Here is a 27,266-nt window from a genome sequence, read left to right as displayed (position 1 = left end):
TCCCGAACATGCTGATGTAGAAAACAATCATCCAATATGCTTCGACTTCCTCTTTGCAACTTGACTTTCTCCAGTCCAACTTTCCTAACAGTGAGATACAGCAGGCCTCCCCCCCCCGTTATAACACGGTTCGCTTTACGCTGATTTGCTATAATGCTGTTCTTATATTATAACCTGTATCTGACTATAACGCTCTTTTACAGATTGCATTTTTGGCATATTTAACGAAATCGTTTCATTTGATGGAGTCGATAGCTTGAAAATGAATATCAAAACAGCATTAAAACGTTTCCCACGGCAACTTGAGAAATTTTCCCACGCTCAGTGATATTTTTGTGCATGCTAATTTATTTGCAGTACAGTGACTTGTTACGTAGTTCCGAGGTCAACATTTTAAAAAATTATCAAGTATATTATTGTAATATTTGTGTTATATGCATTTATCTGAAGTCTCATCATCACTAAGTACAGTATTAGACATCGTGCGTAACGGACAGTTTACTCGAACGTTGAATCATAATTAATGCAACCAACGCAGTTACATTTTCGAAGAGTTAATAATGGCGGATAAGAATGAAAAAGCAATAACGTCTGGACACAGTACGAAGACTAATAAATGTAAGAAAAAGACTGAATTTGAAAATTAAATTAGACGTTTTGAAGCGAATCGATTCCAATCATAGACAAGTGGATGTGTACCATAATTTAGGACTTGCAAGTTTAACTGTAAGAACAATCATAAAAATAAATAAAGAATTAATTTTAGCAGCTGGAAAAATAGCTGTTCCATTGCAAGCAACTAGGGCTAGGCCTGCTATTAGGATTTAATTGAAGATAATATCCAATGTAGAATTCAGTTAAGTTAAATATTATAAAAAAAAAAAAAAAAAAGAGAGAGAGAGAGATTAGCCAATATGATGATCTGAAGAAAACTCACCTGAAAAAAAAATATATATATGGAACCATTTAAAACTAGTAAGGGCTGGTTGAATAGATTTAAAATCCAGGGAGAAGCCGCAAGTGCAGATTAAGGAGCCGAAACTTTTAAAAAATAACGTGTTAAAATTATTGAAGAGGGATATTATGTGTTATACTTCTCAACAAGTTTTTAACATAGATGAAGGAGGACTTTTGTGGAAACGAATGCCTAAAAGAAGTTTCATATTGAAAGAAGGGAAAAAAACATGCCCGGTTTCAAACCGGCGAAGGATCGGTTGACTTTATTGTTGGGTGGTAAAGCTGCGGGGAATTTAAAATTAATACTCCTTTTAGTTTATTTGGAAGAGGGCCAAAGTTCAACCCAAAATCGACACATTTTTCTTGATTAAATTCATCAATTAAATTAAATCAATTAAATTCATGATTTTAATTGAAATTTTAAGTTTAATTTTGATTCGTAAGTAGTTACCACATAATTATATACGTATGTAATGCAGAATATTTTATATGTACAAATATTTGAATATTAAATATTTTGACCGATATTTGTGCATCTTTTCACCACTGTTTATTATTGATTAGGAAATATCCTATGGCGCCGACCGCAACTCACAAGTACAATTGTTACCTTATGGGATTGCGGCACTTCCCTAGCGCGGATTCACTTAGTGCTCTGTTTTTCCGGAACAAATTATCAGCGTTAAGCGGGGGTCACCTGTAATTTTCCTTGGTGATTTAAATGTTCACAACTCCGGCTGGCTTCTGTTTTCTAGTTACACCGATCCAGCTGGTTGAGATGCTGAGGCTTTTGCAATTTCTAATGACCTTGCACAGATTGTTCATTTACCTACAATAATAACGGACAATCCTAGCCATACAGCCAACATGCTTGATCTTTTTCTCACAAAAAATCCTAAGTATGCGGTCGAAGTGAAGGGTCCTTTAGGCACCTCAGATCACAAGTTGGTGATTGTCTCTTCTCCAATCAAGGCTTTATCTCATGGCTATTCCCAACCTCGTATTGTTTGGCATTACAAGAATGCAAAATGGAATGACCTGCGAGATTTCTTTTCCTTTCCAAGGAAAAGAAGAAAAGAAATTACCGTTTCAAAACTTCTGATGTCAACGTTTGTTCAGATTGCGTCAGTGAAATTATTCTTGTAGGATTGTAATCCTTTATTCCAAACCACTTTAAAATCTCGTCCTAAACTTTGATTTTTCAATAAATCTGCTCAAGAGAAGAACGTTGCATAGCATAATTGGCTTGTTTCCAATTCTTCAGTTTCATTTTCTGCCTACACCAAAGCTCGCAACAATTGTAAAGCAGTTATTAATCAGCGCAAACTAGATTTTGAACAGGCTAAGGGCAGAAAACTTGCTTCTTGCCCTAATGGTAGCCGAGCATTCTCGTCTCTTGCCAAAGCTATGGGCTGCAACTTTTGCCCATCTCTGCTCCCACCTGTCAAAACCAGATGGTTCTGGTGTCACTTCAGCCATGGATAAAGCTTGACCTACTAGCATTCCATTTTTCTTCCAACTCATGTATTAATGATCTTGGTAAAACACCTCCCACCATTCCCAACACACTCCATTCAATGCCTCCTGTGGTCTTCCGTCAAAAGGATGTCAGAAGAATTTTGACGAATCTTCATGTGAAGAAAGCTCCAGGTCCCGATGGTATTTCTCCACATTCTCAAAACCTGTGCTCCTGAACTTACTCCTATTCTTTGCCGCCTTTTTTCACTTTCTTATTCCAAAGATGTTTTTCCTTCTGCTTGGAAATTTGCTCATATTCAGCCAGTTCCTAAAAAGGGTGACAAATCCCTCCCATCCAATTATCGTCCCATTGCAATTACTTCTACTCTTTCTAAAGTAATGGAGAAATCAATTAACCGCCAACTCTTAAACTACCTAGAAACCTTCTGTCTGATCAACGATCGCCAATATGGATTCCGTCAGTGTCGATCCACTGGTGATATTCTGGCTTATGTTACCCATTTATGGACTAATTCAATGGAAAGGTTTGGTGAAACGCAAGTAGTTGCTCTTGACATCTCAAAGGCTTTTGATCGTGTTTGGCATAAAGGTCTTCTAAACAAGCTTCCATCTTATAGTTTGCCAACTGTTTTTTAATTATTTATCCAGTTTTCTCTCTGATTGCTCACTGTCTTCTAACTTCTCCACTAATGCTGGTGTCACCCAAAGTTCAGTTCTTTCCCCCACTCTTTTCTTCTTGTATGCTAATTATCTTCTTCCATTGACTGGAAATCCTATCCATAGTTTTGCATTCCACTTTCCATTTTGAGAGACCTTGCCCTGCTCATTCAGCTTCAACTTCTCGAATATCCGCTACTATTTCCTTAAATGTTGATCTCCAGGTAATTCTCCAGTGGGCCAAAGACAACTTAGTTGATTTCAATCCTTCTAAAACTCAGTCTTGTATCTCGCAAAAAGGATTCTTCTACTCCTATGCTTATCTTTGGTGTGATATATCATTTTGCCAATTTCTAGGCAAAATGATATATCTCCTTTGGGGATTACCCTGACTTCTAATCTCTCTAATCTCTCTTGGCACAAGCACATTACAAATATTGCTTCCTCTGCATTTAAAAACTTGGTTTTTTCTTTTGCTCTCGCCTTTACTTTTCTTCCAAACAGCTGTTCACTCTTTACAAATCGCAAATCCGTTCTGGAGGTGGTGCCCCCAGAACCTCTCTCAGGCTTCTTGATTCCGTTCAGAAGAGCGCGTTAGGTTAATTAATGATTCATCTCTAACAGAGTCTCTCCATTCTCATAGACTTACTGTTTCTGCTGTATGCATCTTCTACTGATATTTCCATGGGCACTGTTCTTGTGAATTGGCTTCTATAATTCCCATTTTCTCTTTCAAAACAGTCTGAACACATGCTGCCATCAGCCAATATCCATTTACTGTCCAACTTCAAACTCACAGAACCAACTTTTCATCTTCCTCGTTTATTCATTCAACTGCCGTTTTCTGGAACAATCTTCCTTCATACGTATTTCCTGAAAATTACAGTGTACAGAAGTTCAAGTCCAATGTCAACAGATATCTTCTTTCATCTTCTCAACCTCCAACCCAAGCACAGTACTAAGTACTATAGGTTCTAATACCTCTCGTGTTTGGGGTTTACATAAAAAAAAAAAAAATAATAATAATAATCAACTATCCATTGGCTAAAGGCAAACTTCCATACATCTATTTTGCATGGTGCCTCCGTAGTCATGTGGGTAGTAGCAGCAGTGCGTTGCACACGCTTCTTGATTAGACCGGGGTTTGAGCCTGTGACCATCAAATATGGAGAATGCGTAAAGGTCAGGGAATGACCACTGCATATCCCCGGAGCAATATGGCCGTAGTTGCTAATGCTCCTAAAAACTAAAATAAAAACAAATAACTATTTTGCAACCGTCCTTTCTCAATTTCAATTTATGTAGTCTGAGCAAGAGGAAGAATCTCATCAGCACTGGGCTTTCTCAATCTATTCAAAACTTTAAACATCTCAGATCACCACAGATGCCCAGTTTTCAGATTCTGCAATTTGCAGAACTGAAGTCTTTCTTTCATGTTAAAGAGCAGTACTTTGTTCTCCCTCGCTAATCTCATTGCAATTCTTTGTACCCATTCCAGCAGCTTTACATACATTGTATGTGTGGAAAAATGTTTGTATGGAAAAAATAAATTCTTATATTAAATTGGGTTTTAATGCAATATTGTTAACTTTAGACAGTCCTGTATAGTTTTGCCTGTATTCGCTTTGCACATAAGAAAGGAAAAGAAGAATAAAAAAGTATATAGGAGAAGAATAATCTATATTATACAGTTGTAATTAAACTGAATGGCAGAGTTCAGAGAACTATAGAATTTTATTAAGTGATTTATGAATTTATAATCTTGGTAAGTAATTGATAAATAGATAGCTGTATTTATTTTTCACTTCTATTACTCATAGAAAAAGAAAAAAATATATTTATTTAATAAAAAAAAAAAATCCAATTTAATTGAAATGTAACATTATCTAACTTGTTTAATTATTTGAAGGAAGGTTGTTCCAGAAAGTGCCAAAATCCTTAACTTATATTATATTTTCTTGATATAACAATGTTCCAATATGTCGATCAATTACATTTTGCTTTAGTGCTAAACAAAATATATGAACCTATATTAAACATCATAAATTGTCACTGTGTTATGTAATTTATTGCTGAAACTAACTAAATTTTGAATTTTGTTTTTAAGTATTGTTTGTCTCGCCCTTTTTTGTGAAACTTCTTACCCAGTTCTTCCAAAAAAAACTACTGGGAACTAAAGTCTTGCCTTTAACAGGAGAAAAAAAAAAAAAAAAAAAACCCAGAGAAACAATGTATCACTTGTAACTAAATTTAAAATTCAGCAGAATTTGTTCAGATAGTATGCAGGTATATATGTGGTGGTATTTGCAGATTAGATTTTTTTACCTGTATTGGTGTGTAGAGTAACTCACTTTGTATCAGCTAAGCCAGTGGCTCCCAACATTTTTTGACTTGCGAACCCCTTTCAGCATTATATTTTTTATTGCAAACCCCTTTCAACACAATATTTTTAATGCAACCCACTAAGCCTATATTCTCTGAAATCGTATAATATTTCTGAATTTTTATTAAAAAATATTTCCAGTACTACGTTTTTATAAGCGACATTGTTAAATAATAAAAATTATTAAGTATTAAAAAGAAGAAACCTTTATTGTACAATAAAGATACAATATATGCCCGCCACGGCCAGGAGCTTGACAAGGTTATGGGGTAATATAAAAACATGTATGACAAATAGACAAGAATTAAACCATGACATTAAATTAAATTTAAAATTATTATTTTAAAAATGCAATAAAATTACATTTTAATTAAATAAAATTAAAATATATTATTTATACTTTGTAAAGCAGTTATAAATCAGGCCACACTAGATTTCAAACAAGGCTAAGAGTAGAAAACTTGCTTCTTGTCCAAATGGTAACGGAGCATTCTGGTCCCTTGCCAAAGTTATTGGCTGCAATTTTTGTCCATCTCTGTCAAAACCAGATGGTTCTGTTGCCACATCAACCAAAGATAAAGCTGACCTGCTAGCATCCTATTTTTCTTCAAACTTGTGTATTGATGATCTTGGTAAATCACCTTAAACTGTTCCCAGTACACTCCATTCAATGCCTCCTGTGGTCTTATGTCAAAAGGATGTCAGAAGTATTTTGATGAATCTGATGCTAAGAAAGCTCCATTTGTTCTCAAAACCTGTGCCCCTGAACTTACTCCTGTTTTGTGTCGTCTTGTTTCACTTCCTTATTCCAAAGGTGCTTTTCCTTCTGCTTGGAAATTTGCTCATATCAGCCAGTTCCTAAAAAGGGTGACAAATCCTTTCCATCCAATTATCGTCCCATTGTGATTACTTCTACTCCTTCCAAATTAAGGGAGAAATCAATTAATTGCTAACTTTTAAACTATCTGGAAATCTTTCATCTGATCAATGATCGCCAGTATGGATTCTGTCAGTTTCATTCCACTGGTGATATTCTGGCTTATGTTACCCATCGATGGACATATTCAATGGAAATATTTGGTGAAACTCAAGCCATTGCTCTTGACATTTCAGAGGCTTTTGATCATGTTTGGCATAAAAGTCTTCTAAACAAGCTTCCACTTTATGGTTTGCCAACTGGTTTTTGGTATTGGTTATCCAGTTTTCTCTCCGACCGCTCACTGCAGCTGATGGTAGACGGCTCTCTGTCTTCTAACTTCTCCACTAATGCTGGTGTTCCCCAAGGTTCAGTTCTTTCTCCCACTCTTTTCCTCTTGTATATCAATGACCTTCTTCCATTGACTGGAAATCCTATCCGTAGTTTTGCTGATGATAGCACATTGCATTCCATCTTCCAGTTTGAGAAACCTTGCCCTGCTCAAACAGCTTCAACTTCTCGAGTATCCACTGCCAGATCTTTAAATGCTGATCTCCAGGTAATTCTCCAGTGGGGCAAAGACAACTTAGTTGATTTCAATCCTTCTAAAACTCAGTCTTGTCTTATACCTCGCAAAAAGGATTCTTTTACTCCACTTATCTTTGGGGATTACCCTGACTTCTAATCTCTCTTGTCACAAGCACATTACAAATATTGCTACCCCTGCATCTAAAAAACTTGGTTTTCTCTTTTGCCCTTTGCCCTTTTCTTCCAAACAGTTGACTGTAGAAATCGCAAATCCAGCCTATCATGGAATATTGTTCTCACATCTGGGGGTGGTATCCCCAAAACCTCTCTCAGTCTTCTAGATTCCATTCAAAAGAGGGTAAATGGTGATTTACCATTTGCCCTCTTTTGAATGGAATCTCAAAAGTTCTCACAGTTCAACTCGTCTGTAACACTCTCTCTGTCTCTGTCTCAACACATTCTGCAACCAGTCAGCATCCTTTTACTGTCCAAGTTCAATCCAACAGAACCAACTTTTCTTCTTCCTCATTTATTCATTCAACTTCTGTTTTCTGGAACAACCTTCCTTCATATGTATTTCCTGAAAATTACAATCTACAGAAGTTCACAGCTAATGCCAATAAGTATCTTCTTTCATCTTTTCAGCCTTCAACTCATGCACGGTACTGAGTACTATACTATAGGTTAAAAAAAAAAAAAAAGTACCTATACATAACAATGATCCTTGAGAATTTAAAAAAATTTAGTATGGGAAAACTTATTTATTTAACATGATATACTGTAAGATACTAAAGGAACTGTGGGAGACGTGGTTTCTTTCTTTGGCAATTCTTTACTTTTTATTTAATTTTATTTTACTTTATTATTTTGTAGTTTACAATAATATACCTATGTAAATCTAAGCAGATGCCATTACAGAATTTTTAGTGCTAACCCCATGGAACACTTTTACAAACCCCTAGGGATTTGTGAACCACTGGTGGGAACCGCTGAACTAATCCAACGTTCAGCATCTTGTCACCCATGAGTCACTGGGTGACCAGCCATCACAAGTTTTTTAAACCACTTATCAGGTTCCAATATATAAATAAACTCCAAATACTTTTTTAAAAAAAGTTAGATACTAGAAAATAATATACCAGACTATTCTTAAAGCTCTCAATGATTGTGTGAAGAAAAGGTGCAATTATTTGAAACTCTTCATAAACTGATGAGAGTATTAAGGTTTTGGCCAATGTTTACAAAGTTAAGTAAAGATGAACTATAGGCCATAAGCTTATTTTTTTATTTGCATATTTATTTGGCCTTGGTGTAGTTTAAGTGATTCCTGGTATGCACATTGTCAGTTCAACTCCATGTACTACCACAAAAAAATGCATGGCCCATTCTTAAAATGTGCTGCTATATTGCTTTATGATAAACTCTTTTGACTGCTGATATCGTTAATGATTATAGACAAAATTTATATACTAAACGTAGGATGCCAAGTTTATAAACCACTCGCTTGGTGGAGCTGCAATTGATTTTATTAAAAATTACATATTGGCAACATAAGGTGTTGCAGAAAAAATTACATGTTGGCAACATAAGGTGTTGCAGAAAACAAATATTTACCAATAATATAAAAGGTTGCTGATCAGTGAACTAAGCTTCACTGATCTTACAGATGGTTCCTGTTATTCCATAGGATTATTAGGAAGCAAGTTTTTATATTAAAAATCTTAGGGAAAGACATTTTCTAATGATGTTATGAAAGCAGATCAAAAATATTTTGAATAATAATATAAGACAGTACTATAGCATTTCATGGGGATAAATGTAGCTCAGTTCTGAGGAGGGGGGTTAAAGGTACACAGTGGTTATATATTTAAATGATTTTCTTTCGATGCACTGCTTGGTTGTTAACTTAGACAAAATACATTATTCATAGTTCAGCATTCATTCACTAATAGAGGCTACCCACCAACTGATGAGAAGCCATTAACTTCGAAAAGCTGTCGTGACAGCGTTTCAGCTTTTTAAATGTATAGCAAATTTGTCTTTTGGAGTGATGATTTACAGTTTAGAAAAATAAAACTTAGAACCATGGATAATGGTATTTGTGTCTACATTGAACACAAGTCCAAGCCTTAGTGCTCAGCCCTGGTCTTTGGTAGGAGCAGAAGGATCCCCCATGATTGAAAATTGAATGCAGTTATACCATACCAATTTTATTTAAACAAATATGAGACATAAGTGTAGCACAGTATACTTTATTTTCAATTTAAGTTCCAAATGATCCGAAATATATATTATAAATATCTGGAGAATATTTATTATTATAGAAATATAGGAGATATTTCCTATAAGAAAGATGGTTATAATTATCAGCATTTGGTAATCAACTGAAATTAACATGAAATTTTTTGATTCTGCAGTAAAGTGCAACAATACTTTTATGAAGGTAAAATTCGAGTGAATGGAAAGCAAGCACATAAAAAGAGTCAACAGGTAAGTTGGCAGAGAGCTTTTGTATGTTATGAGGGAAAAATTATTGAACTTTGTATAATTAATGTCAGTTTATTTAATGTGCAAATGAGTGTACTATATAAGATTCCAGTTTAAAAAAAAAAAAAAAGAAAAAAAAGAAAAAGAAAATTGCTCAGCAGTAGTATAGACACAGAATACTATACAGTATGCAAATAAGCACCAAAATATTAATATATGCACTGCAATTTTTACATCTATTACTCCTTTATTACAATTAATTAAACCACAGTTTGTATTCAATGTGTTAAAGTAATAAAACTGTTTATAAAAGTTTTCCCTTTCAAGCTACACCTGGAATAATTTTTGTTACAATACTCAATAATATACACTAGTGTTCAAAGAATGCTTCACCTAGGAATTTCACATTTCTAACCCTTTTCGCAATGGGTTACATTAATGACTAAATGACTAGCATCACAAATAGAAGTATAAACAAAAGATATTTATTAATAGTTAAGGCAAAGCTAAGTAATATTTGACAGGTGCTCTCAAAATATTCCAAAATGAGCATTTGCAACCTTTATACAACAGTTTTTGTAAACACGATAATTATGGCTGAAATGTAATCGGAAGCCCTCAGTTTGCTTAAGTTTATCATTTTGAATGGAAAACAAAATGAAAAGTTCACCAGATGCAAACTAATATTTAGTTTTTTTTTTTTTTTTTTATGAAAACCCCAAACACGAAAGGTATCAAAACCTATAGTACTTAGTACCGTGCATGGGTTGAAGGAGAGAGGGGGATGCCGGAAACTTTGCTCTAGAGACTAAACATGGGTTTTACCACTTCAAGCCTCCAATAAGCAAAGTGGTGGTATTTCACCGGTTGATGAAAGTCATCTAACACCGCCTCTGGCCCTGATGACAGCAGCACACTGTTGAGGCATTGACAAGATCAATTTTTGAAGATAATCAACTGATAATTTGTGGTTCCAAACATGAATTATGGCTTTCTGAAGTTCACAAAAGGGTCTTTGGTTTCTATAGGATTCAGGTCCGGGCTGTTTCCTGGCAAGCTAGGAGTTGTAATAGACCCTTCTTCCAATCATTTTTTCACCTGTAACAAATGTAAACACATTATTGTTGAACCTCTAATGCAAAAATTAAGCTAAAGTAACTGCAGAAGTGCCTACTTACACTTTTCTGCTCTTATATAGAGCATTGATTAGATCCCATTTAGATTATGGAGCTCCAGCTTATGATTCTGCCCGAAGGAGTATACTACATTGGCTTGATCCTATTCAACATAATGCACTGCAGATTTCAATTGGTGCGTATAGGACATCTCCAACTCATAATCTATACATTGAAGCTCATGAGCAGGGGTGGACCGCTAACTTTGGGGGCCCTGTATTAACACTATTTGGGGGCCTACCCAATTAACCCAAGTTTGAGTTAGTTGTGGCGACTCATTCGCCATCTTGTCAAAAAACTGTTTTTTTACCCTTTTTTAAATAGGAAAAATTATAGGCAACAGACATTGAAGAACTTTTTTATTTTATTTGATGCACTTGGATATACAAACTTTTATATACAGTTATAATGAAAAAAGGTTTTGTATACATATCAAACATAAATAAAATGTATTAGATATTACTTTTAGTAACAAACAAAAAAACGAAACAACAAATTGTCAGTTCAAGAATAAAGACTAAGAAAAAAAAACAATAATAATACTTATTCTTAAAAATAAAATAAATAAAACATTCTAAGAGTTATATAATGTAAGTATTTTTAATACATTAAAGACAGTTAAAGAGTAACTCTTCTGCATTTCTGTGCTGCAAATTCTTTTATTTGATCATCACATTGTAATTCTTTTGTTAAATCACAGTTTATGGAAAGAATTGATAAATAATGTAATCTTTCATTCGTCATTGTTGTCCTATATTTGTTTTCTATATAGGACATCCTGGAGAAGGATCGCTCCGCCTTGCAGCTGGTGATTGGCAATGCCAAAAAAATTTAAGATTGTATAGCAATTTGGAAAAACATCGACAAGTTTCTTTTCATAAATTAGCTTGAATATATCACCGCATGAGTTGTATGAATCTGGCTTAGTCTGTAAGTAGGATTTTAACTGAATGCATTCATTGACAAAATGTTCGTCTATGTCATCCGAATAATAATCAACAACATTACATGCACTTTCCAAGTCAATATTTTCAATATTAATGTCTTGCAAATCCATTAAAAATTTGAATCTTTTGCTAAATTCCCCATAGACTCTTCTGTATAAATCCATAATCAACTTATCTAATGCAACGTTTAGCGTATCCCATTTAAATTTTTCTGCGCCATTTAGTGAAACTTTCTCTATAGATTTATCCAAAAAATTTGAAGTAATACGTTTCTTTTTTAAATCACTGTATTCTTTTTCCACACTAGTACTTAATTTTTTGGCTGTCTCCTCATATTCGTTTAGTTTCTGATGTGATCTGATTGTTCTTGTATGTTGCTCACGAACGCTTCTAATGATGTAATTAATTTCTCACCTTCACATATGTCTAAGCCTGGGGTCTGCACTTTTTTGTTAACTAAATTGAATCTCTCTAAAATTTCTTCCCAAAAATCAGTTAAAATCGCAGTTTCAAGTTTTGCCAAATTATTATATAAATTCTGTGCCTCTCTTCGAAAATCAAGTTTCTCATCCATATTGTCACTAAACGTTTTTAATATGTTCATGATATCACCGTAACTATTTTTTAAAGCTCTAACAGCATCATAGTGACAAGACCGGCTAGTCTGGCTTAAACTTTTTATTGAAAATTTTAGTTTTGTTTCACGATTTAGAAGCTCCCACCTATGGGTAGTTGCAGAAAAGAAAACATATATTTGTTGCACTACTCCAAAATTTGAGTTGCAAATTTTCACAACAATTTGAGTTGCAACATTAACCGCTTCCCTACCAACTATATTTAGGGAATGTGCAGCACACAGCACATAATCAGTGCATTTATTTTTTTGTTTGAGATGTGCTTGCAAGCCATTGTATCGGCCGGACATACTTGCAGCATTGTCAAAAGACTGTCCTCTACAATTATCCAGTGGCAGTCCATGTTTTTTCTAGAAATTCTTGTAAGGAATTGAATAAAGATAAGCCACTGTGACTACTAATTTTGATGAAAGATGCACATCTTTCATACACTTTTCCCTCAAAACAATATCGTACTATAATAGCTAGCTGGTCATTGTGGTAACATCTTGGTCGAGTCCATCACAATTGAGTAGTACTTTGCATCGTCACTATTTATTTCAGCTATAATTCTTTTTATTACTTGTTTTCCCATAATCTCTATTATTTGTTCATAAACTGTTTTTGATAAGTACGAAGTGAAAGGCTTTGGTCGCAGTTCTCGTTGTTGGATATGTTCGTGCATAAATGGATCAAACTCTGCTAGTAATTCCAAACCCCCATAAAATTACCATTGTGCGGAAAGCCAAATATTTCCTCGTAACCTCTGAATGCTAAGCCCCTTACACTTCAATATTTCACCACCGCAATAACACGTTTTAGGACATTGTGGTAATATTCCGTATCTTTTCTTAGTTGCTCCTGCAACTGCTTGTCAATAACAGACTTATTTTCTTTACGTGTAAACCATACAATGATTTCTTATGTTCATTAGAATTTTCGTGACTTTCTAAACAAGGTCCCATATGTTTCCAGTCAGAGAATCCGGTTGTGTATTGAGAAGGGATTTTATAGAAAAGTTTGCAGACTAGACAAAAAACACTTCTCATTCTGGTAGAATAGCACAACCAAGATCTTTCCGGCGCCTCCGTAGCCAGGTGGGAAGGAGCAGCAGTGCGTAGTACATGCTTCTTGATTAGACCGGGGTTCGAGCCCGTCACCACCAAATACGAAGCATGCGGAAAGGTCAGGGAATGACCACCGCACCGGAGCAATATGGCCTTAGTTGCTAATGCTCCTAAAAACCCAACAACAACAACAACAACAAGATCTTTCCAGTAATTGACCATTTTTAATTTTTTTTCATAAAGTACTTATTTGAAAATGATCTGTTTTGTTCTTTGTAATTCCTTATTGAAACTGGATATATATTTTTTGGATCTTTATTTTGGAAATAAGTCATTTCATGTGAGAGACAGTGATTAATAAAATTATCATTTAACTGTGTAGGCCACGAACCTACGTCAACATATTTAGCAAGCAACTCTGCATTTTCTAAAGCCTCTTCTGCCTCTTTATCACTATCTTGCAAAACAGTAACAGAGACTTCAGAGAACTGGTCGTCGTCTAGATCTTGTATATTTTTTCTGGTACTGAATGTCCGTCAACGTCAACATTTTTACAGGTTTTTGGTCATGATTCTAGTTCTAGTAATTCTTTGTTATTGTTATATACATTTTGTTGTTTTTTCTGTTTCTCTTTGGTTAAGTTATTCTCTCTTTCACTTATTACTGCATCTACATCGTTTAGATTCTCATTTTTATTTTCCAATACTAAAAAATTTGAAATTTTGTCACATTTAATTCTTTCTTTTTCTCTATTTAATTGTATTTTTTGTTTTTCAGCTCCGCTTTTATATTTTCTACCAGACATTTTTTTAGGTATTTATTTAATCTGAAAAGAAATAAAAAAAACCTAAAAAAAAAATCCACCACCATATTAGGTTAGTTGTCATTGTCAAGTGGGCAAGCTTATAGCTTACGCTGCTTACTAGTGCCTACCACTTACTTCAAATAAACAAGTGTCCAGTTATTTTTATTATGGCTCATTTCGAGGAAATGCAAAAAACGATTGAATTTACGTGCCGACAAAATATTTCAGGAGAGTGATTTAACTTATATTTATTTAGTATTTAGTAAACTTTTCTGATACTTACCAGTGAAGAAACGAAGCACCTGAACAGTACACTTCACTGAACGAATGACTATTTAATGTTCAACTATACATAACCTCAAATGTCAAACGGAGAGAGCTACGCCAAGCTAACATGCTTTAGAGGAGCTAGACCTGCACTCCCATTCCGACGTTGCCACATCGTTGGAATGGGACACAGCATGGGTTTGTTAAGGGAAAGTCTTGTCTGACAAATTTGAGAATATTATGATGTGGTTACAAAGAAACTGGATGCAAAAAATAATTTTGATATCATATATTTCGATTTCAGGAAAGCTTTTGACACTTTGCACATGGAAGACTATTGTACAAATTGGAGCAGAATGGTATTATAAGGGTAAGTTGCTACAATGGATAAAAGGATGGTTCAGTAGGAGAAGACAGAGGGTGGTAATCAATGGGTTCTGCTCTTCGTGGACTAATGTTATTAGTGGAGTCCCACAGGGTTCCATGTTGGGTCCACTGTTGTTTTGTATATTTATCAATGATATTGATGAAGGTATATCAGGCTTAGTGTCGAAGTTTGCAGATGATACAAAGGTTGGCAGGGTTGTTAATGACAGTAATGGGCAGTGTGCTACTGCAACAGGATCTAGAAAATTTGGGCAAATGGGCTAAGAAGTGGCAATTGAAGTTTAACCTTGACAAATGCAAAGTACTGCACATGGGTAGAAGTAACCCCAGAGAAACGTACCAACTGTGTGGTACTACACTTAAGGTGGTAGAAAATGAAAAAGACCTGGGCGTAATTGTGCAGTCAGATATGAAGTTTTCTGAGCAATGCAGACAGGCTGCCAGGACTGGTCATGGGGTTTTGTCAATGATGTATAGGAATTTTGCTAGCAGGGAAAAGGAGGTGATTGTCTCTCTGTATAAGGCAATGGTCAGGCCACACCTTGAGTACAGCATACAGGTCTGGAGGCCTCATTTTAGGAAGGATGTAGATTTGCTTGAGTGTGTACAGAGAAGGGCAACAAGATTGGTGAGGGGAATGAAGTGATCCTCTTACCAAGAGAGGCTTAAGTTCTGCAAATTGCAGTGGCTGGAGACTAGGCACCTGCACGGTGATCCGATTGAGGTGTATAAGGCCTTGAATGGTTGAGCACACTGAATTCTGATGGGATCCTTCCACTTGTTCAGATTACGAACGTAAGGGGGGCATAAATTCAAATTAAGAAAAGACAGATGTACAATAATGTGCGGAAATTTGCCTTTAGCCAGCGGGTGGTTAATTGCTGGAACAAACTGCCATCTGTTGTTGTGGAAGTTGATAGGTTAAATAAATTTAAGGAGGAACTGGACTGGCATTTGGAGAAAATGGTGCGTTTTTTTTTTTTTGGCTGATGCTGCATAAGCTCATAAACTTGCTTTCTTGCATCTCATGCCGCTACTACTACTTCTACTACTACATTATTTACATAATTGACAAATGCCAAAGTATATTTTGATTTTACCAACTACCGACAGAGGCGATAGAAGACACAGCCGTATTTACTGTCATTTAAAACATTGATATTTTATTCAAATCCAATAGTGTTGCAAACCAACGATTTAAACTTTATCCAGGTATGAAAAAATTTTGTATAATTTATTTTTTCTTAAATTTTTAATTTAAATTGTTTTTATTTTTATTTTTTTGACCGTGAAGGGGCACTTTTTAATCACCACTACAGAAATAAACCAAGTAAAATCTGACCAGCTTGCCTACGGCTCCTTGAAATATCACAGAACTGGAATGTTCCTCTCCACAATAGGCAACAAATAAAAAATTACTCTCGTCCACCATTGACCCCGTTTCCTCAACTGACCTATGTATGGGGAAGGAATCACCTACCGACACTGAATGTGCAACAACTCCATGCTAGCGATATTGAAAGCTGTGCTGACTTCTTGCCGATATATACGGATGGTTCCAAATCTCTTTCAACTGTTGGAGCAGCAGCAGTGTTTCCCTCTGCTATCATATCAGCTTCCCTTCCACCTGAGTATCAGCAGAGCTCTATGCAATACAATTAGCTCTAGAAAATTTGACTCTACATCAATCTGCAAAATATATAGTTTACACTAACTCTCTCAGCTCAATTAGAGCAATACAGAATCCCTCTCAAAAGAATCACCATATTTTAATGAAAATCAGGAATTTGCTATTGCAAATTGATCATCGTCTAGTGAAGTTTTGCTGGATTCCAGCACATTCAGGCATAAAAGGAAATGAACTGGCTGATATATCTGCTAAAAATCCATCAACCTTAGACTTAACCTTTGTCTTCATTCCAGCTTCTGATTATAATATCATAATATAAACAGCATACCATGCACAGTGGACAGAGCTATGGCATAAAGAAACAAATAACAAACTTTTCCAGTTGAAACAGGACCCAAAATTATGGCACTCATGCATTCAGATAGTTTGGCAAGAAGAAGTGGTACTCGCACGGATTTGAATAGGGCATACCCATCTGACTCACCTCCATCTACTTACAGGCGATGATCCTCCTCAGTGTTCACACTGCTCTGAACTTCTAACAGTCAAACATATTTTGATTCACAACTATCAACCACATCGTACTTCAGTACTTCAAAATCTGGCTAATCTTCAAGAACCATTGACATTACATCATTTCATTGGAGAGGAGGCAAATATTAAGGAACTTTTCTGCTTTTTGAAACAAATTGGAGTGTATAATCTTTTATGAATAGGTTTCAGAACTGAAATGAAATTGAACTGTTTCATTCTTAATTATTTTCTGATATTCCTATGAATAGGCGCACTATAGCCGTAGCAGCTAATGCGTGAATAAACAACCACACACACACACACACACACACACACTTTTTGCCCGATGATAAGGAGCAGAGTTGTCCTGAAAGATGCAGGTTGAAATGGTCTCTAATGGTTGGCAGCAGTTTGCCTTCCAATATAGCCAGGTATCCATTGGCATTTACAGAACCTTTTATAAACTGCAGGTGACCTACTTCGTGATACAAAATGCACCCCCCATATCATTTGACTGGTAGGGAATTTCACTGTAGACATCATACAGTCTGGATGGTATTCTTCACCACGTCTACGCCAAATCGTTTGTCTCCCATCAGAGCCATGAAGGTTGAATTTCTTCTCATCTGAGAAAATAACTGACTTCCACTGCTCGGGTGTCCATTTGACATGCTCCTTACACCAAATTAATCGGGCCTTATTCATTTTTTGTGTGAGGAGGGGCTTCTTCTTATGATGACATGCTACAAGTTATTTTTTGAAGAGGCATCTTCTGATTGTTACTGCACTTGCTACCACTCCTGTATGTCCTTCCCATTATCTTTTCAGCTCAGACGAAGAAGCGTTATGGTTTTTAAGGCATAAGCACTTCAAAACATGGTGCTGTTTTGGCATAGAGATTCGTTTGCGTATGGTTCCTTTTTTCCTATCAGCAGAACCAATATTCTTGAGTTTGGCAAGAAATCTACTCACTGTCGACTGATTACAAGAATCTCTATAAGCAATATGATGGGAAGAGCATCATTCCTCACGTAAAACAACAATAGCACTCTTTCTTCGTGGTGTCAACTGCATGTAATTCGCCATCCTGATACAAGCAAGGAATGACTGCAACTCTTGCAGAGCGTGCTTATATAGCTGAAAGTAACAGCTGATGCAATATTACATCATCACCTACGCATGTCGATCTTATCTGATGCAATAACTTATGTTATTCAGGCGAAAGTTATAATTTTAAGGGGTGATGCACTTTCTTTGAACATCAGTGTATTTCTCAAAGTGGTCCATTGTAAATTTGTGGCATTAGCATTAGTTGTTGTTGTTATTTGGTTTTTAGGAGCATTAGCAACTAAGGCCATATTGTTCCAGGGATATGCGGTGGTCATTCCCTGACCTTTCCGCATCTGGTGGGCATGAGCTCGAACCCCGGTCTAATCAAGAAGCGTGTGCTATGCACTGCTGCTCCTGCTCACCTGGCTACGGAGGCACCATTAGCATTAGTAAGGCATATGATGCACGAAAGCAAGCTTATATAGCATCATCCAAAAAAAAAAAAAAAAAAAACTCCTTTCTCATTTCACACATCTATTCACTCCAAATGTTTGTCAAAACTTGGAAGTTTGTTCCAACTATTTGTTCCACCTGGCTAAAGGTAGTTGATAGTTGGAACAAATTTGGAATGCTGACTAAAGGGGCGAATTTCCATGCATCTGTTCTATAATTGTCTTTCCTCAATTTGAATTTATGCCCCCTCAGGTGAGTAATTTGAGCAAGAGGAAGAATCCTGTTACCATTGAAGGTAATGGGATTCCATTCAAGGCCTCATACACCTCAATTAGATCACTTCGCAGGTGCCTAGTCTCCATAAGCTGCACCTTGCGAAACTTAAGCATTTCTTAGGCATTGGCATACCACCACATTATCTGATGCCACAGAGACCACAACAAAAACAACTCCAAAAACTGCTGTTAACCAGATCCCGGGTGCCACTGTGTGCTCTGCAAAATTAAATTTAAGAAAGAAGAGGGTAAACGTGGCCACATGGAATGTAAAAAGTTTAAAAGAAGGCAGGATAGATATGGTCATCAATGAAATGGATAGGTATAAAATTGACATTTTAGGAGTAACTGAAGTCATGTGGACAGGACAAGGTAATTTCAAAACCAGAAATGGGTTTTTGGTTGTTTTTTTCTGGACGTGACCAAATAAAAGAACATGGTGTCGCTGTCATTTGAATAAGGAATGTTCAAGGTCTCTTCTTGTATACAATCCTATTAATAATAGAATGATGGCAGTTAGATTTCAGAGCCAGCCAGTAAATCTCACAGTTTTAGTTGCATATGCATGACATCAACATCCACAGACAAAGACAAGGTGACTACAGTGGTCTTAGACAGGTTTTAAATTCTGTACAGTGGGATCAACTGATGATGTTACCAACAGCAAATTCTAAGTGAGAAGCATTCAAGGAATTAATCATGGAAGCTACTAAAAGTTTCATACCTATTAAGAAATATTGTTCAAGGTTTAGGCCTAAATGGTTGTCAAATGAACTACTGAGATTCGTGGCAGAGAAGAAAAATACATGGGATCCATATAAATTATTAGGCGACATAGAAGCCTATGGAAGATATAAGCTAGTCTGTAATCAAGTCACAAAGGAGGTTAGGCAGGCGAAGGCAGATTACGAGAAATCTTTGGCAAAGGATGTTAAAAAAAAAAAAGCAAGGATTTCTTTATTTATATTAACTCTAAAAGGAAGGGAATGAATCTGATTGGTCTACTTGATATTGATGGTTCGACTATTGATAATCCTGCTCAGATAGCAAACAAACTGAATGAGTATTTTGCATCTACATTACACATGAGGAGTTATTAAGGATTGAAAATGGCAGAAGGTTATCAAATTGTAGCAGGGTGCTTAATGATTTTGTAATAACAGAGCAAAGTGGAGGAGAAATTGTTGAAGTTAAACATAAGAAAGGCACCTGGGGTGGATGAGATCTATCCAGTTATATTAAAGGAGGTGGCAAAGGAAGTAAGCAAACCCTTAGCCATAATTATGAGAGCATCCTTGGACTCAAGGGAGGTCCCCATGGGCTGGAGATGTGCAAATGTATCCCCAATTCACAAAGGGGGGATTGAAGGGTGACACGAGTAATTACAGACCAGTTAGTTTAACTTCTGTTCCGGGTAAAATAATGGAGTCACTGGTTAAAGATGCATTGCAAGATCATCTAGATAAGAATGCAGCAATAATTTAGACACAGCATGGGTTTGTTAAGGGAAAGTCTTGTCTGACAAATTTGATTGGTTATTATGATGTGGTTACAAAGGAACTGGATGCAAAAAATAATTTTGATATAATATACTTGAATTTCAAGAAAGCTTTTGACACTGTTGTGCATGGAAGACTACTGGACAAATTGGAGCTGTTTGTTTGTTATTTGGTTTTTAGGAGCATTAGCAACTAAGGCCATGTTGCTCTGGGATATGTGGTGGTCATGCATAAATATCATGACCTTTCCACATCCTCCGTAATTGGTGGTGACGGGCTTGAACCCCGGTCTAATAAAGAAGCGTGTGCTATGCACTGTTGCTCATTCCCACCTGGCTACAGAGGTGCCACAAATTGGAGCAGAATGGTATTAAGGGTAAGTTGCAAAAATGGATAAAAGGATGGTTGAGTGGTAGAAGACAGAGGGTGGTAATCAATGGGCGCTGCTCTTCGTGGACTAATGTTATTAGTGTAGTCCCACAGGGTTCGGTGTTGGGTCCACTGTTGTTTTGTATATTTATCAATGATATTGATGAAGGTATATCAGGCTTAGTGTCGAAGTTTGCAGATGATACAGAGGTTGGCAGGGTTGATAATGACAGTAATGGCAATGTGCTACTGCAACAAGATCTAGAAAATTTTGGAAGATGGGCTGAGAAGTGGAACTGAAGTTTAACATTGACAAATGCAAAGTACTGTATATGGGTAGAAGTAATCCCAGAGGAATGTGCCAACTGTGGTACTACACTTCAGGTGGTAGAAAATGAAAAAGGCCTGGGAGTAATTGCGCAGTACGTATCTATTTTTAACATTTCAGGAATTTTGCTAGCAGGGAGAAGGAGGTGATCGTCCCTCTGTATAAGGCAATGGTCAGGCTACACCTTGAATACTATGTACAGTCTGGAGGCCTCATTTTAGGAAGGATCTTTTTTTTTTTTTTTTTTTTTTAGGAGCATTAGCAGCTAAGGCCATGTTGCTCCGGGGATATGCGGTGGTCATTCCCTGACCTTTCCGCATCCTCCATATTTGGTGATCACAGGCTCGAACCTCAGTCTAAACAAGAACTGTGTGCTACGCACTGTTGCTCATTCCCACCTGGCTACAGAGCACAAATTGGAGCAGAATGGTATTAAGGGTAACTTTCAACAATGGATAAAAGGATGGTTGAGTGGTAGAAGACAGAGGGTGGTAATCAATGGGCACTGCTCTTCGTGGACTAATGTTATTAGTGTAGTCCCACAGGGTTCGGTGTTGGGTTCACTGTTGTTTTGTATATTTATCATTGATATTGATGAAGGTATATCAGGCTTAGTGTCGAAGTTTGCAGATGATACAAAGGTTGGCAGGGTTGTTAATGACAGTAATGGCAGTTTGCTACTGCAACAGGATCTAGATAATTTGGGCAGATGGGCTAAGAAGTGGCAACTGAAGTTTAACCTTGATAAATGCAAAGTACTGCATATGGGTAGAAGTAATCCGAGAGAAAAGTACCAACTGCATGGTACTACACTTAAGGTGGTAGAAAATGAAAAAGACCTGGAAGTAATTGTGCAGTCAGATATGAAGTTTTCTGAGCAATGCAGACAGGCCAAATAGACCAAAATCCTTTCCCTCACTCATATTAAAACTCATCATTAAAACCCACAGAATTCCAGCTGTCGGTATTATTGCAAATTCAATAAGATTGAGTTTACTATCCGTTTGTGATAGATTGCACTAACAGAAAAACCCAATAAACAGGTGACTGCCAATTGTTTTTATTGTTTTATGGTCGTGACCTCCAGAAATCCGACCATACCTCGTAGTTCGGTCAGAGACAATTGTAGGGTAAAGTCCAGTGCAAAAGTCTCCTGCCCCGATTAAGCGGCATATTGTCCCAATTAAGTGACCCTGGCTATTTTCTCAATTGTGTTCTGTTCTTTAAGATTTGTCCCAAATACACAGTTGCCCCGATTAACCAGTGGTCCAAATAACTGGAATCCACTGTATATTATATCTGTTATAAAAGCCTATTAATTTTAGGTAGTGAAAGACTTTTTTTATATTACTTTCTTCACTTAAAATGTTTTCCACAGCAAGGGAATCTTGTATTTTAGTTACAGACTTAAAGGCTATTTTTCTTTCATTTATAAAGGCTGGACAATCTAGTAGCAGATATGCCCTGTACAACAAACGTGTTTGTTGCTCATGGCACTGGATTACACTGAGGCAGATAGGAATGAGTAAGATATGTAGGTCCTATCCTTAACCTTGCAAGGGTTACTTCTTCTTTTCGGACATCTCTTTCACTGCTTTAAAACTAGTTTAATTTGAAAAAGTTTCTTATAAGTTTGCTCGTTCCATATTTTTCACCATTGTTCCTTGCTGTTCGCTTTGATGTTATATCTGTAGTCTGTATATGGTACTTTGGTGGTTGGAGATATGATGTCTGTTGCTATTTTTTCTGCACAGTCAGCTTGTTCATCCCTTTTAATTCCTGTATGTCCAGGAATCCAACAAAAGGTATCGTTTTGTTTTCTTTTAAGCAGTTTCCTTAGAGTGACTTGAATTTCTCTCACAGTTGGATAGAGATTCTTTGAATCACGCTGAATTGTTTGCACTACACTGAGGGAGTCTACGAAGATCAGACTATGGGGTAATTTTTGGTGCCATATATAGTCTATTGCTAACTTCACTGCTTGTAGTTCAGCTGTAAAGATGCTACATTCTGTTGGGGGAACTTGGGTTATTGTAGTATCGCAGAAAACTGCTGCTGCACCTACTTTTGTATTGGTTTTTGATCCATCTGTATATATTTATGTATACTGTGTATGTCCAGATAGATGGCATGTAGTTGAAAGCTGTTTCCTGGTAGGAATGTCTTCCCACTTATGGAAGTAGGTATCACAGACTGGCGATACTGTATCCCAAGGAGGGCTTGGTGTGTTACAGCTAGATTGTTGAAATCTAGAGAACAAAGTGGAAGAGCTGCTTAATGTGTATGTTTGCTGTTGGTGGATGTATTCTGTACATATTTTCTCATATTGGTGTATATAACGTTTCATACAAAGGATGATATGGAATGCACTTTATTTTAGCTGCATAAGTTAAAAGTAGTACTTGTCTTTTGAAATGGAGTGGTGGTTCATAGGCTTCAGCATAGAGACTTTGAACTGGAGAAGTATGATATGCTCCTAGGGCTACGCGTGGTGCGTTTGGTGTACAGGGTCTAACCATCTTAAGGCACTTGGTCTTGCAGAGCTGTAAACTGGTGCCCCATAATTGAGTCTGGATCTTATCAAGATTCTATATAAATGTAACAAAGTGTACCTGTCTGCTCCCCACTTTGTTGCAGATATAACTCTCAAAATATTTAATTTGTTTAGACAGTTTGTTCTAAGACATTTTATATGATCTAAAAAGGTCAGTTTCTTATCAAGTGTTAATCCAAGAAAAATTGTTTGATGTTATTGAGATTAGTTGTTCTCCTAGCTTTAGTTCTGGGTCTTGGTGTAAGTTTCTTTTCCTACAAAAGTGTATTCCAACTGTCTTTTTCTTAGAGAGTCGAAAGCCATTGTTTTGGGTCCACACTATTACTTTATTAATTGTTGATTGCAGTTGGTGCTCTATTGTTCGCATATTTTGTGAGTGACAAGAAATGGTGAAACCGTCAAAGTGCTGCATCTACAGTATTTGGTATTTGTTTAGCTATTGTGTTGATTTTTATGGCAAACAGGGTAGTACTGAACCCTGTGGTACTCCTTGTACAATGACTGCAATAGTGTGGTTAATATCCTAACTTGGAAAGTTTGTTGTTGCAAAAAATTTCAGATATATATTGGGAGATATCCTCTCATTCCAAAGTTACGAATGTCCCTAAGTATTCTATATTGCCACGATGTGTCGTACGCCTTTTCTATATCAAAACATATCATTACTAAGTTTTGTTTTCTTATGAAAGCATTCCTTATATTGTTTTGTGCTTTTATTATTAAGTCTAAAGTTGACCTGTTTTTTCTGAAACTACATTGGGCTGAGTTTAATAGGTTATGGGTTTCTAAGAACCATATTAGTCAGGCATTTACCATTTTTTTTCAAGTATTTTTCCAAGGCAGCTAGTTAAGGCTATGGGGAGAGAGTGATTCGGGATTGTGGGATTTTTATCTGGTTTTGGAAAGGCTAAGACTATTGCGTGATGCCATTGATTCGGAAAGGAATTTTCTATGTATATCCTGTTATATAAGAAGAGCAACGATACCAAAGATTTCTCATCTAATTGCTGCACTATCATGTACAGGTAGTTCTCGACTTTACGAGTTAATTTGTTCCTAGCGCAAAAGCGAAAACTCATAAAGAGGGAATTTATTTCCCATAGACATAAGGTTAAAAATAGGGGTTACGTTCTCAACAATGAAATTAATTTTAAACAATAATTGATTTATAGAAAGTAAAATCAAGCAAATTATAATAATAGGGAAATTATTTATGACTTACAAATGTTAAAGAATGTTTATTCTTCATCATCGAATAAATGCACACTTGTTGATCACTCATTATTGGCTCGGCACTCAGTTTGTTGCACAAGGAGTCTTCTTCAGAAATGCTTCAAGAGGCATTTATTTCCAAGATAAGCTTCTCTTTTAATTATAAATTTCACAATTGCACGCATAAGCATTTTTTAACGGCAAACAAATTGCAACTAACACGATTCGCTTGGAGTAACAAGTTTACGAAGCTTAAAAAAAAAAAGGAATGAAGAGAAGATTCAGAAAATTTGTTTTTTATACGATTGAAGATTTCAGTAAAGGAGAAACACATTTCACCATAATAACATAAAAAACCACACAATTCCAGCTATCGATATAGGATTTACTCGATCTTCTTGCATTCGCAAGAAGATTGAGTTTACTATCCGTTTATAATTGCTTGCAGTAACAGAAAAGCCCAATAAACCGGAAAGTGCAATTGTTTTTATTGTTTTATGGTCGTGATCTCCAGAAATGTGCTTTAGAAAAATATCACAAAGTCCTTTAAAATTGATTCTTATGACAATGATGAAAGTGTAGTGCGTTTAATGATTTGAATTGGTAACTAATACAATTTACAAACCACGCTTGCGACCTTTTATATGGCCTTAAGGTCACACTCATGACCTTAAAAATGACATTTTAGAGAGATAAATAGCTTATTTATACAGGGAAAATTTCAACTTCCGAGATCTTGAAACGAATTTCCAAAAACCAATGTGGTATTAGGTTCGCATGACGATATTTTAACGATAAGATGGTGTCTCTGGAACTGATTAATATCGTAAAGCGGGGTACACTGTATTGTATAGCTAGCACGTGGTTTGGAATGCGGTATTTATGAATGTTCTACATTCATTTTTTGCAATTAATGTTCGATTTTGTTGATACTTGATACTTGGGAAAAAAACTCGTAAAGTGAGAACTGCCTGTATAATATTTCATCTGGACCTGCTGTGCTTTGCTTTGTCTGTGAAATAGCTTTATGGAGTTCTCTGAGAGTGCATGGTTTGTTACAGGATTCATTACTTTTAGTGGAGAAATTCAATTTAAGTGTTTCTGCATATGCTCTTAAGTTTTTGGAAAGCTGGTTCATAGGAGCTACTACCCGATATTTTTTTAAAGGCTCTGCCTAGAGCATTTGCTATGTCTTCAGGCTTAGATATATCTTGTCCATTCCATTTTATAAAAGGAGGAGAAAATTCTTTGATATTTGTTGCTTATTTTATTTATTTTGACCCAAACCTTCGGGCTGTCTGTTTCCTAGTAATCGTTGATATAAAACAGATCCAAGTTTCTTTCTTATTGATCTTAGTAATGTGTCTGACATTTGCCCTTGCTTTTTGAATTATATCAGGTTCGTTGTGGTAGGGTGTCTTCAGAAAATATTCCATGCTTTAATTTTCTCACGTTTTTGATATTGTTAATTTTGCAGCTTGGAGGAGTTTGTCAGTTACATATTTCACTGCAGAGTCTATTGACCCCTGTTGGAATCACGAATGTATATAATTTAAATTAATAAAGAACCTTATTATTATTAAATAACATCAAAACAGTAATCAGAAAACTGCTGAAGAATAGCCACTGCAACAGTAGAACTAATGTTGGCATTAACAAAAAAGAATCACGTGCAGTCACTTTCTTTTTCCAAAATGAATTTTGAACTTTTCGTTTCAAACATGACTTCAGTGTCTTGCTGTATCTGGAATAATTTTATAACATCTTTCTCTCTCTCTTTTTTTTTTTTTTTTTTGAAGAGTATAGTGAAAGCAATGAAAGGAAGCAGTAAGCTGCAATGTGCAGCATTGTTGCGAGCCTGATACAGGGGGAAAACAAAAAATTCATGCAACTGTTTCTTGGCATAAGAAAAGTAACCGAAAGAGAACTGCAACAAATTCTTTTTTAAAAACAAAAAGATCGTACTTCCTTTCTTCAATGTGTATTGCATATACTAACACAAAATCAAGGAAATTCATCTATTTGAATCCACAGTGGAAACAGGAAAACTGGTATCTTTGATCTTACAAAATTTCAAGAAAATATTTCTATTGATAGCCGCATTATAAACTTCTAAATCTGGTGTTGAAGGAACTTCGCACGAACATTCAAACAGTAGTAATTGTTTATTGCACGGAAAGTAATCCGTTACAGTGTGGGTAGTAGAGAATGTTTTCTGCTTCAAATGGACGGAAAGTACTTGTCAACATTCCATCTGGAAATAATGTCAACTGGTGTGAAGACAATAACAATAGGTGTTTTATTCTGAGTAGTCCCTTTCTGTAAAATCTAATAGGTAGTTACCCTTTATGTTTCCGAAAGTAATTCATTATGGTGGGGAATGTGAACTGTTTTCTGCTTTGTTTTTTTCTTTCTACCCGAATCAACTGTATACATAAATGCGCAATACAGTAAACCCCCGCTATTCGTGGGGGTTACGTTCCTGAGAAATGTTGCGAATACCGAAAACGCGAATACTGAGTTATGGCTCCCATAGTAATAAAGGGGTTCCATTCCAAAGTATGAAATATATAAGAAAAACTAGTCTAAAATTTTGTCTATGTATGTATTATATGTACCTTCATAATATGACTATGTACATAGACAGTACATAGTGAAATGCAAGCATATGGCTTCGAAATGAAAATAAGAAACAATTTAATATTAAATGTAAT

General features: G+C 35.9%; 1 protein-coding gene across 1 annotated transcript in view; it reads left to right on the top strand.

The window, feature by feature from the left end:
• LOC150091372 (uncharacterized) overlaps nt 1-27,266 on the top strand; it is a 75,901-nt gene that overhangs the window by 43,984 nt on the left and 4,651 nt on the right. Inside the window, exon 3 of the mRNA XM_090383523.1 lies at nt 9,338-9,410. Coding sequence (XP_090239649.1) covers nt 9,338-9,410 — 73 coding nt within the window. The remainder of the gene's footprint in view (nt 1-9,337; nt 9,411-27,266) is intronic.

The sequence above is a fragment of the Mastigoproctus giganteus genome, chromosome 1, assembly GCF_048544385.1.
Source record: "Mastigoproctus giganteus isolate SK-2022 chromosome 1, ASM4854438v1, whole genome shotgun sequence".
NCBI classification, from domain to species: Eukaryota; Metazoa; Arthropoda; class Arachnida; order Uropygi; family Thelyphonidae; genus Mastigoproctus; species Mastigoproctus giganteus.
Note: the sequence above shows the minus strand (reverse complement) of the source record. Positions and strands in the feature narration are given on the sequence as shown.